The sequence below is a fragment of the Cynocephalus volans genome, chromosome 2, assembly GCF_027409185.1.
Source record: "Cynocephalus volans isolate mCynVol1 chromosome 2, mCynVol1.pri, whole genome shotgun sequence".
Taxonomy (NCBI): Eukaryota; Metazoa; Chordata; class Mammalia; order Dermoptera; family Cynocephalidae; genus Cynocephalus; species Cynocephalus volans.
This window is the reverse complement of record NC_084461.1, coordinates 115,976,098-115,992,743: the sequence shown is the minus strand read 5'-3', so window position 1 is coordinate 115,992,743 and position 16,646 is coordinate 115,976,098. Positions and strand designations below refer to the sequence as shown.

Sequence of the window (16,646 nt, the reverse complement as noted above, 5' to 3'; positions counted from 1 at the left end):
ATGAAGAAATTAAAATGTGTAGATTGTTTTTGTTTTACACAAAGTAATAGGAAGAGTTAAGATAGGCAATAAACAGACAAAAGAGTAAAAGAATCACATTATAAAAAGAAAAATAGTGTGCAAATGTATTCCCTGGTCTCCAGTTGTAAAATGGGGGTTCTCATCATTTTATTATCATTAGAAATTTTAAAATATTTTAGAAAACTTTTAAGTTTTGATTTTCCATAATGAATGGTTTAGTAAAATTTGTAAATAATCCTCATTTACTATCTTACATAGTTTTTTAGGTCATTGATTGTTTATTATATAATTGCATCAGTTAGGGACATTGGGATACTCTCTCTAAAACAGTGGCTCAAAGAAATTAGGGATTGTTTTTCCTCCCATGACAAGAAGTCTGGAGGTATGCTATCTAGGTATGATATATGGGATTCAAGACGTCATCAAAGACCAAAGTTCTCTTATCTTTCAACTTAGAGTTAATGTGTTGCCTTCTAGTCATAATATGGCATCTCCATCTCTAGTGTCTTCTATTTATATCTCATTGACCAGTCCTGCATCAAATGCATATATAAATGTATCGTTCTGGAAACTGTTACTTCAACCATTAGTCTAATCTTTTAAGTATAAAAATAACTCTAAATCTCCTATCTTCAAGTGAAGCAGTGAAATGCAATTTTTTCAGTTGGGCACATTGGCTCCCTGAAACAAATTGGACTTCAAAACTAAGGAAGAAGTAGAGAATAGATATTTGTTAGATAATTAGTGATATTTGTCATGGTATCTAAATAGTAACCAAATGGATAAGCTTAATTTTTACCTGTTTTCTGACTCTCGTGAGGACAGAGCATAATAGAAAGGAATAACTTTTTAATCAAAGTTCTCTGAAAACAAGACATTCTGATGTTTCAAATGTCTTTTAAAAAAATTGTGATGACAGTTAATATGAGATCTACCCTCTTACATTTTTAAATGTACATTATTGTTGACTATAGATATAGTGTTGTACAGCAGATCTCTAGAGCTTATTCACATTGCTTGACTGAAACTTAAAGCCCATTGATTAGTAACTTTCCATTTTCTTCTCTCTTCAGCCCCTGCTAACTACCATTCTACCTGCTCTTTGATTCTGTGAATTTGATTGTGTTAGATATCCCATATATTTGGAATCATAAAGTATGTTTGTCTTTCTGTGATTGGCTTATTTCACTTAGCATAAGGTCCTTAAGATTTATCCATGTTGTCACATATTGCAGAATTTCCTTCTTTTTCAAGGCTGAATAGTATTATATTGTATGTATATACCACATTTTCTTTATCCATTCATCTGTCAATGGACATTTGGGCTTATTTCCAAATGTTGGCTATTGTGAATAGTGCTGTAATGCACATAGAAGTGCTAATATTTCTTCAAGATTCTGATATCATTTCTTTTGGATGAATACCCATAAGTGGGATTGCTGGATCACATGGTAGTTCTATTTTTAATTTGTTGAAGATTTGCCATACTGTTTTCCATAGTGGCTGCAACATTTTGCATTCCCACAAAGAGCGCCAGGGTTCCAATTTCCCTACATCCTCACCAACACTTGTCTTTTGTTTTTTTGATAATAGCCATCCTGACAGGTGAGAGATGATATCTCATTGTGGTTTTGATTTGCATTTCTCTGATGATTAGTAACACTGAGCATTTTTCATATATCTATTGGCCATTTGTATGTATTTTTTGGTGAAATGTCTATTCAAGTCCTTAGCCCTTTAAAAAAATTTTTTTAAAGGCTTAAAATGTATTTTAATAAGTTGATGCTGAGTTATTGCTCCATTTCGCAGAAAAACTCCAAATTTAAGGGATCAGGGACAAATCAAACATGGTGCACCAATAAAAAAAAAAATGCACAGGCTAACTACCTAAGATAGGCAAGGCTAAGAGCTACTGTCAGACCTTCAGCATACAGCAACCCTGTTCCCAAGATTGTACTAGACCTATCAAGAAAAGCTCTGAACAACATGATAGACACAACACAAAAGGGCTGTTCCAGGGTTGTCCTTACCCAAGGAAAAGATGGAGGCAAGTTAACACAAGTTTTTTAAAGATATACTGAAATGAAAATCTCTAAGAGAAAGTGTCATTTTTAGGACATGAAGAGGTAATATATGGGATACAACAGAACCATATGTATGTTGCCTGTGACCTCTGTGGACATTTGCCTGAATTCTCACCTGGGAGTGAATGGAGCAGTGGGGCTAAGGTCATTGGGGGATGTTTAGTTTTTGTGGTATATGTCTTAGCTCTTTTTAAAATCTGGTTATTAGTTGTTTTACTATAGAGTTGAAGGAGTTCCTTGTATATTTTGGAGATTAACCCCTTATTAGATATGTGGTTTGCAAATATTTTCTTCCATTTGGTAGGTTGCCTTTTCACCCTCTTGATTGTTTCCTTTTCTGTGCAAGAGCTTTTTGTTTAATGTAGCTCCACTTGTCTATTTTAGTTTTTGTTGCCTGTGCTTTTGGTGTCATATCCATGAACTCATTGCCAAGACTGAGGTCATGATGCTTTTCCCCTATGTTTCCTAGGAGGGTTAGTTTCAGGTTTTACATTTAAGTCTTTAGTCTGTTTTGAGTTGATTTTTGTGTATGGCAAAAGGGTCCAGTTTCATTCTTCTGTGTGTGGATATCCAGTTTTCCCAACAGCATTTGTTGAAGAGACTACCCTTTCCCCATTGTTTATCCTTAGCACCCTCTCTTGGGATTCCAGTACTGGTCAGCTGCCAAAAAAATAAAAACACACAAAGAAAAACTTTGATTGGTTTAGCACCTTCTTGAAGATCAGTTAAATGTATATATGTGAATTTAGTTCTGGGCTCTCTATTACATTTCATTGGTTCATATGTCTGTCTTTATGCCAGTATCATACTGTTTTCATTACTGTAGCTTTGTAACATATTTTGAAATCAGGAAGTGTCATGCCTCCAGCTTTGCTGTTTTTTCTCAGGGTTGATTTGGCTATTCATGATCTTTTTAGTTCCATATGAATTTTGGAATGTTTTTCTATTTTTGTAAAAAATGCTATTAGGATTTTTGATAAGGATTACGTTGAATCTGTAGATCACAAAGATTTTTTAAAAAACAATACAAAATAGATATAAATTGCCCCATTTGTGGATTCCTCTTTTGCACAATAGAAGTAGTAAAAATTATTTTGCGTACTCAGTGAATTCCACTTGTTATCTGACCTGGAGAAACATTGCATATGCATAAGCTGTGATTAAGAATGTTCATTTGAGCATTATTTGTAGTAACAAAAACCTGGAAGTGACCTGAATGCCCATCAGTAAAGAAAACTGTTCTGATAAACTGTGGTATTGTCATATAGTAAAATACTGTGCAGATCTTGAAAGGAATGAGTTAAATCTATGTGTAATGATATGGTTAGATCTAGAAGACGTTGTAAAAAGAAGAAAATCAAGATGTAGAACACTGTATACAATATAGAATTAAAGCCCTTAATGTAGAATAACTATAGCAATGGAGTTTTTAGTAAAAATCAATATTTGACATAGTCATGAGGTTTTAAATTCTGCAATTTTATTGATATTATGGTTATTGTTTAGGGTTCTCGGTGCTCTTCTGATGCCAATATGCTTGGAGAGATGATGTTTGGCTCAGTAGCAATGAGCTACAAAGGATCTACCTTAAAAATTCATCAGATCCGGTGAGGGGTTTTCTGATTTTTTTTTGTTTTTTTTTTAATGAATTGGTTTTTTAGATTTTCACTTTTTTGAAGATAAGAGAATTTCATATGATCTTCACTCTAATTGAGCATGTCACATACTCAATTTATGATGCTCTGTGGTTTTATTTTTACTAAATGGCTCTTGTAACTATGAAATCTCTATGATTATAAATCAGAAAGGTCATTGTGTTTTAGTTTTGATCTCTCTCTGATCTTCTCTTTTGCTTTATAGTTCCCCTCCACAGCTCATGCTCAGCAAAGTTTTTACCGCACGGACTGGTAGCAGTATCTGTGGAAGTCTCAATACGTAAGTACTTATGGATGCAGGGGAAAAGGGATTATTGATGATTTGCAAAGTATGAAAACTAATAAACTGCTTTTAGGATTGCAGCACAAAGTCAGATTTTCTACCTTCCCTTAAGTCTAAAAGTTTGTGGAGGCCAGCTTGCATCCTAATTTGAGTTTAGTTGAAAAACAGGAGATGTAGTTTCTGTTTCTTTAATTGGTCAGAAGCTGTATTTGGAAATAAAATGTTGAATGCATTTCCATCTCAGGTTGACAAGCTGATTTTCAGTTTTGCAGTGCCGTGCTAAGTTAGTGTCTATAGGCTTGTGCTATAATCTGTAAGATTCCCTGCAGAATTAACCCTGCAGACAGAAGTGGCCTAGATCAGTTGTATGGGTATTACACATAATATAAATAAAATATATAATAGTAGCCATAGGGGTATTACCAGCTGTTAACGCTGAGGTTAGAATAGCAAAGTTGCAACAGGAGCAGGTCTGGTGTCAGAATCAAGGGCCATGTGCCAGAACCTAGTAAATGAAGTACTGGGGCTAGGGTTAGGCAGTAGTGGACCCCAGAGATGGATTTCACAGGTACAATAGTAGAACAGGACTTATTGGCTAGCCAGAGTCCCTGAGGGTAAGCCAAGGTTAAAAGCAACTGGAGGCAGGAAGGAACCTACCTAGACTAGAGAAATTCTCTTAAGTCTCCATTAATTGTTAACATCTTAAAATGACTTCTCTGTTCTGAGGGGTTTTATCAGTAAGTTTCTAATACCTGTAGCTATTTTTTACATTTCTTTTAGGAAGGAAGGAAAGGGGGAGATGTTCTTTAAAATATTATGGACACTTAAAAAAAATGTTAATGCCAAAATACTAATTTTTAAAAGTTTAATACTAAAGTAGAAATTAGAGGTCCTACATTGTAATCACTGATTTTAGCTATAATCACCTCAGGTTCTTCTTCTTTTCTAAGTTCTAACTGATCATTCCTAAAATCTCTAGAAAGGATACTTGCACTTTTAACATTTGTAAAAATTTTAAAATGAATATGTCTTGGACCCCGAAATTCGAGCTTTGGGAATCTATCCTACAGGATTAAACACATCATAACATAAAGTATATGTGTACAAAAATCCAGGCAGCTTTTTCTTATAGTGGTAAAACTGGAAACAACTTGAATATTCCTCTGTAGAAAAATGGCTGCTTTAATCATGCAAATTCTTATTGTGAACTTACTAGAAAAATGATATTAATTGGCCTGGAGAGTGATGTGCTATTAAGTGAGGAGGAAAAAATAATCTTTAGGATAAAATGTAAATAAAGTATGATTTAAGTTTTGTAGGGGAAAAAAATAGAATCTCTCTCCCACGAGCGCGTGTTTGTCTACCAGCATGGTGAGAGATGTAGCATGATATGCCTTAAATTATTATTACTGGCAGTCTTGAGGGTTTGATTAAATTGAAGAATAGATAATGTGTGTAAAGATCTTAGTAGTACTGTATCTATTATAGTCAACTTTTTAAACGAATGGAACATGTCATTATTGTGCTTCAGTTGCAAACACTTATTATAAAGCAATACAAAATAGCATTAAATTAAGAAAAAAGAAAGGATACTTTACACTAAAAGCATAATTTTATCTCCAAAAGATTTACTAAAAGAAATAATATAGGCTGCTGCTCCTCTCCTCTTCTCTCTTTCTCCCTCTCCTCTCCCCTCCCTCGCCTCTCCTTCTTTTCTCCTCTTCCAGATGTTTAGAAAATATTTTCACATCTAAAATATGATGGGAAACCTTGTTTGTGATTTAAATCAGGGTCAGCAGCTTTTTTCTGTAAAGGGCCAGAAAGCAAATATTTTTGACTTTATGAGCCAGACAGTGAGGCTCAGCTCTGCCATTGTAGTTTCTCAGCTCTGCCATTGTAGTTAAAACAGTCATAGACAAAACATAAATGAATGAGCCTGACTGTGTTCCAATAATACAATTTTATTTACCAAAAGAGGCAGCAGGCTGGATCTGGCCCTCAGGCTGTAGTTTGCCAATTCCTGATTTACATAATTACTTTAGTTGCTTCATAGTACTAATAGGGAAACTTAAAACTTAAAAATTGTTTTGCTGGGTACAACATCACAGCCAGACAGGAGGATTAAGTTCTAGGGTTCTATAGTAATATAGGGTGACGTTAGTTAACAGTAATTTATTGTATAACTTCAGATAGCTAGAAAAGAAGATTCTGAATGTTCCCAACACAAAGGAAATGACAAATGTTTGAAACAGTGGATATGGTAATCATTCTGACTTAATCATCACATGTTGTTATACATGTGTACAAATATCACATTGTACCCCATAAATATGTACAATTATTATGTATCGGTTAAAAATAAAAATTAAAAAAATGTTTAAAAAAGAAATTAAGGTCTAAAATAACTTTTGCACTTAAAAGTTCAGTAAGATGTTCAAAGAATTGCCATTAAAAGCATAAAATGAATTTGGAATTTATTTTTTCTTCCTCATTATAGGCTGCAAGACAGTCTTGAATTCATCAATCAGGACAGCAGTACATTAAAGGCTGATAATAACACAGTTATTAATGGAGTACTTGGAAATATAGGTAAATGGTTCCTTTGATTTTATAAGTTTAAAAAATGTTAACAGTATAACAAGAGTTTTAAGTTATTTCTTAAAACAGACCTGTTTTAAGAGCAAAGCATTTGAAATATAGTAAGTGGAAAAGGCATTAAAATTACAAGTATGTATAACATTTTTATTATTTGGAAAACATATCTTTCATACATTTGAACATAATATTTATTTTGTATCTGAGAAAAGAGAACTGATGAACACATATCTAATTTGTCTTATTGTTTTTGTTTTTAAATTTGATGCATTTTGAAAGGCACAGTCATTGATATGAAAAGCCCTTCTAGCTCTCTTGAATATTTCAGCTGAGCTATTTATACCTTCTCGCTTCTCTCTTTGCTAACCCTAAGTCATTTAAAAATGGTACTCAAAAAAAGGTGCTCATTCTGTGACCTATAATTCAGATGAGCAAATATTCAAATTTGATGTTTCTTTAAAGATTTATTAGAATATAAGAGTATTTAGTAATTTGGTTAGGTGATAGTTATTGTTGTTACATTCAACATTTTAAAATGACAAATTGTTTCCAAAACTTTTGGCCGTTTTTCCTAAAAAGTGCAACTAAGTTGCTGCTGACTGTATTTCCAGTGCATAAAGGAGCTCAGGGAGTAGACAGCAATTAGAATGTTAGAGTAGTATGAATATTTACCTCATTTCCTGTTTAGTAAGAACTTTTATTTATTTATTTATTTATTTTAATTTTTTTTGACCGGTAAGGGGATCGCAACCCTTGGCTTGGTGTCGTCCACACCACGCTCAACCAGTGAGTGCACCAGCCATCCCTATATAGGATCCGAACCCACAGCCTCGGTGCTATCAGCATCGCACTCTCCCGAGTGAGCAACGGGGCCGGCCCTGCTTTATTGATTTTAATAAAGTAAAAATGTAATAAAATAAGTGAATCTTTTTTCTTTATAATTTGTTACTTTTCAAAGCTGAAGGGGCTTATTAAAAGCTGTTGATTTTAATAATACAAATGTATTATCACTTACAAAAGTAAATTACATTTAGAGGCTAGATATACTCATCCTCTCTGTTTTAATATAGAGTAGAAAATTAATCCGTTTAACATGGTACAGACTTTGTCAGCACCACGCTCAGCCAGTGAGCTAACCAGCCATCTCTATATAGGATCTGAACCCACGGCCTTGGTGTTATCAGCACCACACTCTCCTGAGTGAGCCACGGGCTGGCCCTAACATAGTACAGACTTTGAATAATGAGTGGCTTTTATTTCCACACTCTTAATTGTGAGTCAAGGATATTTGAGCATCATTTCTTATTTTCTTTTAATTTCTAATCAGTCTACAAGTACTTATCAAGCACCTGTCATATGCCAAGGAATCTGCTAGGCCCTGAAGATACAGTGGTGAACCAGACACAGTTCCTGCCCAAATGGATTTGTAGTTAGTGGGAGTCAGAAAAGTAATACAATAATTGCAGTATACCATAGTGAATTCTTGGACAGGGTTAAGAGCAGAGTGTGATAAAAATGAGAAGCAGCACCTAAGTCAGTCCTGGAGAGTTAGGGAAGGCTTCTTGTGTATATGAGACCTAACCTTAAAGGATTAGCCAGATAGTTGGGGAAAGAAATATTCTAGGAGGAAGCAGTAGTATGTAAACAAACCTAGGGGCAAGAGATCATAGAATATGGAAAGATTCTGAATAAGTCCATGTTGATGTAGCAGAGTTAGGAGTAAAGGAAATCAAAAGAAATAAAGAATTGAGCCAAGAGCCAGATCACAAAGGACACTGGGCCACACTGAGGAATTTAAACTTATGCTTTGTGCAGTTGGGCACCAGTGAAAGTTATGTTAGTTTGAGTCCTCCATGTGTTCTAAACAGGTGGATTAAACATGCAAGAATTTTATTAGGAGAAATGACTGTGTGAAAGAAAATGAGGAGGGAGCTGGGAAAGGCTGAGAGGTCCATCAAATTGTGGTAAGTCTGACCCTGAGTGAGGGAGAGAGGAATAGAGGTTTGTGCAGGAGTGTCCTGGCCTGTTATACAACCCAAGGAAGGTTTGGTAAGGCCATTGGGAAGTCTATGAGTCAGAGTTGATTGTCAGAAGTGTTCTGTGTCTCTCAGAAATAGGGCTGCCCTTAGTATACCTGCTATGTTCAGTCATTGGCTGGGAGCAGCATATGGGCTATGTGGCCTTGCACAAACGTGGCAGTGGATTTCAGAACATAGAAGCTGGACTTCTTGGTCAGTTATAATCCTTATAGATGGAGATCTTTGTGGTTTATTCTCAAGGCCACCATAGAGGGGTTTTCAGAATACAGCAACATGATCAGATTAGACTTGAATATTTTAACTGCAGTGGGAATGGATTCTAACTGCACTGGGAACAAATTCAAGTGAGCAAGTGGGATTGTGAAGAGACCCATATTAAAAGGCTGTTATGGTAATCTAAGTGACAGATAATAGTGACCTAGAGTAAGATTGTGTGAGTGGGGATATAAGGGAAATAGAGTGGACGTGATTAGATAATTAGATAGAAAGGGGGTAGTATCAAGGGTGGCACTTTGCTATGTGGTTATGTAATGCATGGATATTGGTGCCATTCACTGAGAGCAATAGAAGAAATTGGAACTGATGATTTTAGGTTTAGGCATGTTGAATTAGAAGTATTTCTGGGTTATCCAAATGAAGATATCCATTCTAGTCAGTTAAATAGATAGGTGTATTGTTGTGGTAACTGCTGTAACATAAAAACTAATGAATGTATAATAATTTAGAAACAGTAGAAGTTTTTGTCTTATGTAAAGCCCCAAAGGTAGTTCCTCATTGGTAAATAGTTTTTCTCTAAGCAGAAAAACTGTTTTAGGTGTCCGATCTCCTTCTTTGGTTCTACCCTCTTCACCATGAGGGCCCTAAAGGTTGTGCTCAGCTGCATCAAGCCAATGGAAAGGGATTGAGTATGGGAGAAGGCATATCTACTTAATAACCACCTCAGTCTGAAAGTGATATACATCACTTTTTTACATATTCCATTGGTGGTAACTAAATCACACACCCCGACCTACATATGAGGTAGATTTGAGAATCATGGTCCCTGGCTGGTCAGCTGCTTCCCGAAGACTACTACTTCATATTGTGGAAGGGGGAGCCCAACTCTTTGATTGATAGTTATCTGTATCTGGATTTGAGATTATCAGCACATAAATGATAATTAAAAGCATAGGAATGGATGAGATGACCTAAGAAATGTAAAGACTAAGAAGGAGAGATTATTGAAGATGGAATCCTTGGAAATGCTGGCTATAAGGATGGGATAGGAGAAGAGAAACACAAAAGAGACAGGGGGGAAAATGTAGTGTGTTGTATCATGGAAACTGAAGGGGAAAAGTTCACAGTGTAATATAGTCAGCATCAGATACTACTGTAAGGTAATATAGGATAGTATAGACTGCATTAAGCAGCAGAAAGGCTTTTGGGGTCCCAGGTGTAAGCAGTTTCAATAGGGAGAATAGAAGCCAGAGTTGAGAAGAGACTCAGAGTTTAGTTTTTTTTCCAAGTTGCAGGCAGTGGTTCTCAAACTTTTTGGTCTCAGGACCCCTTTACACACTTAGAAATTATTTAGGACTACAGGTTATGTGGGTTACATTCATTGATATATACTATATTAGAAATTAAAATTGTGAAAATTTTAAAATACTTATTTAGTAATTCATTAAAAAATAACACAAATAATCTCTTTCATATTAACATGTTAACATACATAACATATTTTGGAAATAACTATATCCAAGGCAAAAAAAAATTTAGTGAAAAGGGTGGCACTATTTAATGTTTTTGCAAGTCTCTTTATTGTCTGGCTTAGAAGACGGTTGGATTCTCATATCTCCCTCTGTATTCAATCTTTTGTGATACGTTATTTTGGTTGAAATGTGTCAAGAAAACCCTGTCTCGTGTAGCTATGTCATTGGAAAATGGATGACCTCACAGAGCCCCTGAAAGGGTCTCAGGGACTCACAGGGGTCTGTGGAACACATTTTGAGAACTGCTGACTGTAGGATTAGATACAAGGAGGGAAGGTAGAAGAGATTTGACTATGTTTAAATATTGATGTGATAAATGGTAGAGGGAGGTTTTTAAAGGAGAGTGAGGGGTTGGGGTCCTAGCTGACTTTAGAATAGCTCTGGAAGGGAGGAAGAGACTCCTCAGGATTTTTTACTGAACAAGTCTCTAGCACATTGTAAGCCTTGAGTAATGTTACCTGTTATTACTGCTTAGGCAGGAGGGAGGCAGGGATGGGTGAAAATTTGAATTTGGAGGGTAGGGTGGTAGGAAAAGGAGGGTTTCAATCTGGTAACCCCTTGTGTGTGTGTGTGTATGTGTGTGTGTGTGTGTGTGTGTGTGTGTGTGTGTGTGTACATATTTGCATGTACATACTACAGGAAACAGAGTCATATGTTGAGAGTAAGGAAGAGGTGCGTAGGGAAGAAGTTTAAAGAAGTGGGTTAAGTTTTGAAATAATTAGGATAATAAGCTAGGGAGAATTGAAGAAAGAGCTGACCATTGAGACATGGAAGGATTGCTGCATATGCACTATAATTACAGAAATTCCCAGAAAAATAATTATTATTAGCAATTTGAAAAATACAATTGTCACTTTTTAAAACATAAAGCCCTCTATGGTATCCTAGGTAAACCTCCTACGTGGCTATTTAGACTCTCTTGATTAAGCATAAACTAACAGGTAACCCAGCTGCTTCCTTTCAGGCTGCAGTGGTGCCCTTTTGGGATTTTCAGACTGCTGTTATCTTCTCTTGGTCAAGTGTGTGGCAGCCACTTCTCTTGGACAGTTAGGAGTCTGGCTCATGAGTTGCACTGGCTTTTTTTTTTTTTTTTTTCCTGACAGGCTGCACTGGCATTCCTGTTTCCACCGTAGCTAACTCCTGGTCTAGACACCTTGTGTTCTTTTGTTACTTTGTAGCTTATCACTAGATTAAAAAAACCAATTTTTTCACTTATTTGTCAATACGATCCCTTTTTTGTATTTGCTCCTTGTATGCCGTATTCCAAGTGCTTATGTGGTTTTCTACTTACTGCAATTGCAGTAGAATATGGTAATCTTAAAACTGGCCTTTTAAAAGAAAAATTTATTTGGCAAATGCCAAATTATAACATTACTGTGCTTTATTGAATCTTTGAAAACATTGTTTTAGGTTAGAAAGGATTGAAAATTTAAAATAATTGTTACTTTGTATAGCAGAAGTTTATTTTTATTATTATATATAGAGTTATTAATAAGTAGGCATGAAATTGTTGTTTGACATAAACCATAACCAAAGGGGTACCATCCTGTTTTTAAAAAGGGAAGCCAGCTTGAATTATTCTTATTTAGTTTAAAGGTTTCTATCTATATCTGTTGGTCTGCTCTTGTGCTGCCTTAGCTTACCTTTTTTTTCCTGACGCTTTGTAGCTTCTCTAACAGCCCTCTTTCATGTGTATTTTACATTTTTGCCATGTAGGTCTTTCACAGTTCTGCAGCCCCAGGCGGGCATTCTCTGAGCAGGGTCCGCTCCGCCTGATCAGGAGCGCCTCTTTCTTTGCAGGTTTGCGATGTGCTATGTGGGTAGACTAGTTGGTGTGCCCTAGCAGCCAGAACCTATAGTTAAGCTGTGGAAACAAGAGAGTAAATGAATGCAATTGAGGAGGTTGTGGTTAAGAAAACATTGCTTAGGAAGTATAAGAACTTAATTCCTTTCTACTGAATATGTTCTGAAAGTTTCTATAAATTGAATTATCACTAGAATTGACATTTTCATTAAATTTGTTTGTCATTTCTGATTTCATGTCATAATGATTTTAACTTTAGATTCTGAGACCAAAATTTAGTATGAACACTATTTCTTATAATACCACTTGGAATTTTTAGTGTGACACTGTCTTGTTTCCATGGCTGAGTAGCTTTTGTACCATAATTCACCAATTGCAGAAAATATCCTATCTTATTATTATTGTAAAATTTCTGATCTACACTATTCCATAAGAAAAATTTTTCTCAGAGCTAAGATTTAGATGAACAAGCACCATTATAATGCTCTATAAAAGGCATATATGAGTATATTTGTTTATATCATTAAATTGATGGTTGTAGAGTGTGTGTCGTGCTTGTGTATCCAGGACTCTAATCATATTCAGTATTTTTACACATTTCAGTAGGTTACCTAGCATTGCAACCTTCTGGTAGAAATTATCAGAATGTGAACAAATTTACTCATCATTGTTCTCAGATTGGTATCAATTTATCACTTCTTGTTTTAATTAGTATTTATTCTTCCTGTAAATATTAGATATGAACAATGTGTACATATTACAGAAAATTTGGAAAATATGAAAAATAGGCAAAAAAATATATATATATTAGCCATCTTGTTGATCAGAAATACCTGATGTTTGGGGTTTTTTAAAAAACAAAATTGGGATTATACTACTCAAATTTCTTAAACTTTTTATTATGGAGATTTTGAAATATACATTGATATAGGCAGAATTAGTAGAGTGAACCATGATATACCCATCACTTAGCCCCAGCAACTATCATTTATACTGTTTAAGTAGCTTGCTTTTTCATTTAATATTATATTGTGAATATTTAGTCATTGAATATGCTTCTAAAATATGAATTTTTACTCACCCCTTGTTTCTTTAGATATTACGTCATAGATTATTTTCATACTATATGTCAAATCTTCAGGTAGATCTCAAAGCTTGTTCAACTGAGTAATAGCTCTTGGTGTTGGGTTGGTGCCATGGCATTGAAAAAAAGGAATGCAATAAGATGAGCATGATTTAGTTTGCTGTTTAGAAGAAACAACGTCCATCTGAATAGTAATGTGTTTTATAACTGACAGTTTTGTTTTGATTACAGTTCACAGCAACCCAATGGACATGCCAGGAAGAGAGCTGAATGAGGACAGAGACAGTGGCATAGCACGCTCTGGTAATGTCAGGTTCATGTATTAATCCGATTTTTTGTAAGATTGCTGTTATTTGACAATTGATTTTTTTTCCCTGCCTTTATCATCTAATTCTGTGTTCACAATTTGTTCATATTTATATTAGCCTTACGAGAGAATTGTGGAAAAAACAGAGAGAAATCTCTTAAATTTATTATTTTTCATGTTTACTGTTAAGTGTTATCTGGTGGAGTATGGCCTGGAGGAGTTCATGCTGGTTTAGGCTTAGTCAGTACAAGAAAAAAAGTATTGCTCAGGAGACCGCTTAGAAACCATAGTAGAAAAAACACATTTGCTTACATCTGCTTGCTGCTAACTAGAGTTTAAATTGTCAGATTATCACTTGTCCAGTAAAGCTTAGGCATTTCATACCAATGCTGTACATATTTCTTTCAAATTGGGCTCTTCCAAAATTTGTATGTCTAACAAACATTTATTGAAACATTCTGGGGATTTAAAAAAAAAAAAAAGTAAAGCCCACATTCTGCCCTTAAGGAGCACAGAAGAACAGAGGCTACTAGGGGTATAGTTAGGAAAATCATCTGTTGTAGTTCATTTTGTGATGTGTTCAGTCATAGACCTGTATGGAGAGGTTCCGAGAAAGGGCACTTAACTTAGCCTGGGCTAGGGGCAGGGTGCCAGCAATATTTACAAAGGAATGATGCTTGAGTTGAGTCTTGAGAAATAAATAGGAGTTATACAGGTAAAGACATAGAAAAAAGTGTTTTAGCTAAAAGGAAAAGTGTTTGTTGGGGCCTAGAGATTAGCATTAAGTGAAAAGAGAAGTAATCTTAGCCTTGAATTACTGTTAGATATGAGAAACTTAATTCACTGTGGTTAGCCACATATGTTTTCACATTATGTAACTTTCTATCTAAATTATGACTCAGTTTAGAGTATAAATAGAAAGTTTAACCTTACCATATATTGTAATCCCTAGGTGTGCATTTGAATGATGAGAAATTTCAAAAAATTTTTTTAATTTGCCTGAACTCTACTCCCAAAGACTCTGATTTTGCCTGGAGAAGAGTGTAGGCATCGCCTGATTCTGATGGACAGATAGGGTTGAGAACCACTGCTCTAATAGGAAGAGTCTGCATCTTTCAAATAATCTCACCCTTCTTTCCTAATAGAGTTTGGTATTTTTGTTTTTAAGAATCTAGAGTATACTTCTCTTAATACTTTTTGCTTCTATGTAATCTAGAGACTTAGTTTTCTCTTCTGTGGCAGGAATTTATTTCTCATTTTATTCAAGATTTGGGAGATGATAAATTAATTTCTCTTTACTTCATTTTCTTCACCCGTAAGGCCGTGGCTATAGATTGGTCTGTAAGGCTGCTTGAAGTCATTAAATTCACATATGCCATTTAAGTTAATTGTGTGTTTTCTTCTTTTTCTAATAGTGTTATTTTTTAATACTAGAATATAGTAAAATGTATTTTTTCTAAATTTAGGGTGCCATTTGATTTTTCACTGAGGCCATACCCAAATTAGTTGTATATACCCAATCTTAGACTATAAAGTTTTACAGTACTAATTGATAAAATGCAGTCTTTTTAAGAAACTTTTAGAATGAATTCATTGGCCACATGTTTGCATAGCACGTAAAGCTTTACCCTTTATCACTGAATTTGTCAGAATTCTAATGAATAGATCTTCATAATGACAGTGTCTCAGTTTTTAGTTCTGGTGTCTGGTGTCCAAAATAATTTATCATCTGGCATGTACTGTTTTATAGATGATGATAATACTTCCCTGTTTTGATTACAGATTTTCAGTATGTGGTTATAATTATAAAGATGGAAATCTAAAATATTGCAAACAAAAGCAAGCCCTTAATGGCACATCTTATCCTCTCTAGATAAAGAAGGGAGAAGGGCGGGAGGATCCCTAACCCAAGGAAAGATAAAGGATTGTATCTCTAAACACCCCAGGAAAGAAACCTCTTGTGGATTTCAGAGAAGGGTTTTGGAAAGGGAATAGTCCCCACAGTCAGGGAGTTGCAGCAGTTATAATTAGTGTCTACTGGAATGTGTCTGTCACGTTAGAATGTTTGAAAGAGCAATCTATAGTGTCTACTCTTTTTTTGGAGCTTAGTAGATATAGTCATGCCTCTTATTAAAAGTGGTAGGCTTGGGCTGGCCAGTTAGGTCTCTTGGGACAGTGTGGTGCTCCTAACACCAATGTCAAGGGTTTGGATCCCCTTGACAGATACCAGCCAGTAACCCACTCTCCCGCCCCCAAAAGTGGTAGGCCTGACTACCTATTTACAAGTGTTCTATGAGTAATGAGTACTTGTACATGACATCTTTAAATGCCATTCAAACACTTATTTTTAAATATAGCTTTTGTTCTGAAAACCTACTGCATTAAATTTGAAAAGCATCAGATTTCCTTTATTTTAAGGACTAAAAGGTTTAGCTAAGTTAGGGGACAGTCTGGTGGCCACAGGGATAATGCCTTGTTGCAAAGTAACATTTTCTCCTGGGATGGGTGGGGGGAGTGCCAAAAGGGGATTGTCTCAGAGTCTCTTGCCAACACACTATTAATATATGATTTTTCTCATCTGAGATGTTACTCCAAGAATGATGTATTTTCTTCAAAAGGAAATTTTAGAGGCTCATGTAGAAAAATGAAAAATTTGAGTCACCCTCCTCTTAAATTTGTTAAAAAGAAATTTGTCATTATTCTTACTCATTGCTGACTTATACATTACACTTCTTCTTCTGACTTAACAGCATCTCTCAGTAGCTTGCTTATCACTCCGTTTCCCTCCCCAAACTCCTCACTTACCCGAAGTTGTGCCAGCAGCTACCAACGACGTTGGCGACGCAGCCAAACAACAAGTTTGGAAAATGGGGTATTTCCTAGATGGTAAGTTGGAAACTTAAACTTAGAACAAGATTGAATAGTTCCTTAAACACAATTTTATATAGGTTTTTTAGAGCTTGGACTTGTATTTTTTGTTTTTTAAGTGTGGAACTAAAATCTTTTAAGTTGTGTTGCACTTTTTT

General features: G+C 35.2%; 1 protein-coding gene across 1 annotated transcript in view; it reads left to right on the top strand.

The window, feature by feature from the left end:
• The window catches only part of FNIP1 (folliculin interacting protein 1), a 133,308-nt gene that overhangs the window by 75,211 nt on the left and 41,451 nt on the right, over positions 1 to 16,646 (top strand). The window contains exons 4-9 of the mRNA XM_063087302.1: positions 3,612 to 3,712; positions 3,966 to 4,040; positions 6,541 to 6,632; positions 12,142 to 12,225; positions 13,545 to 13,616; positions 16,371 to 16,506. Of these exons, the coding sequence (XP_062943372.1) occupies positions 3,612 to 3,712; positions 3,966 to 4,040; positions 6,541 to 6,632; positions 12,142 to 12,225; positions 13,545 to 13,616; positions 16,371 to 16,506 (560 nt within the window). The remainder of the gene's footprint in view (positions 1 to 3,611; positions 3,713 to 3,965; positions 4,041 to 6,540; positions 6,633 to 12,141; positions 12,226 to 13,544; positions 13,617 to 16,370; positions 16,507 to 16,646) is intronic.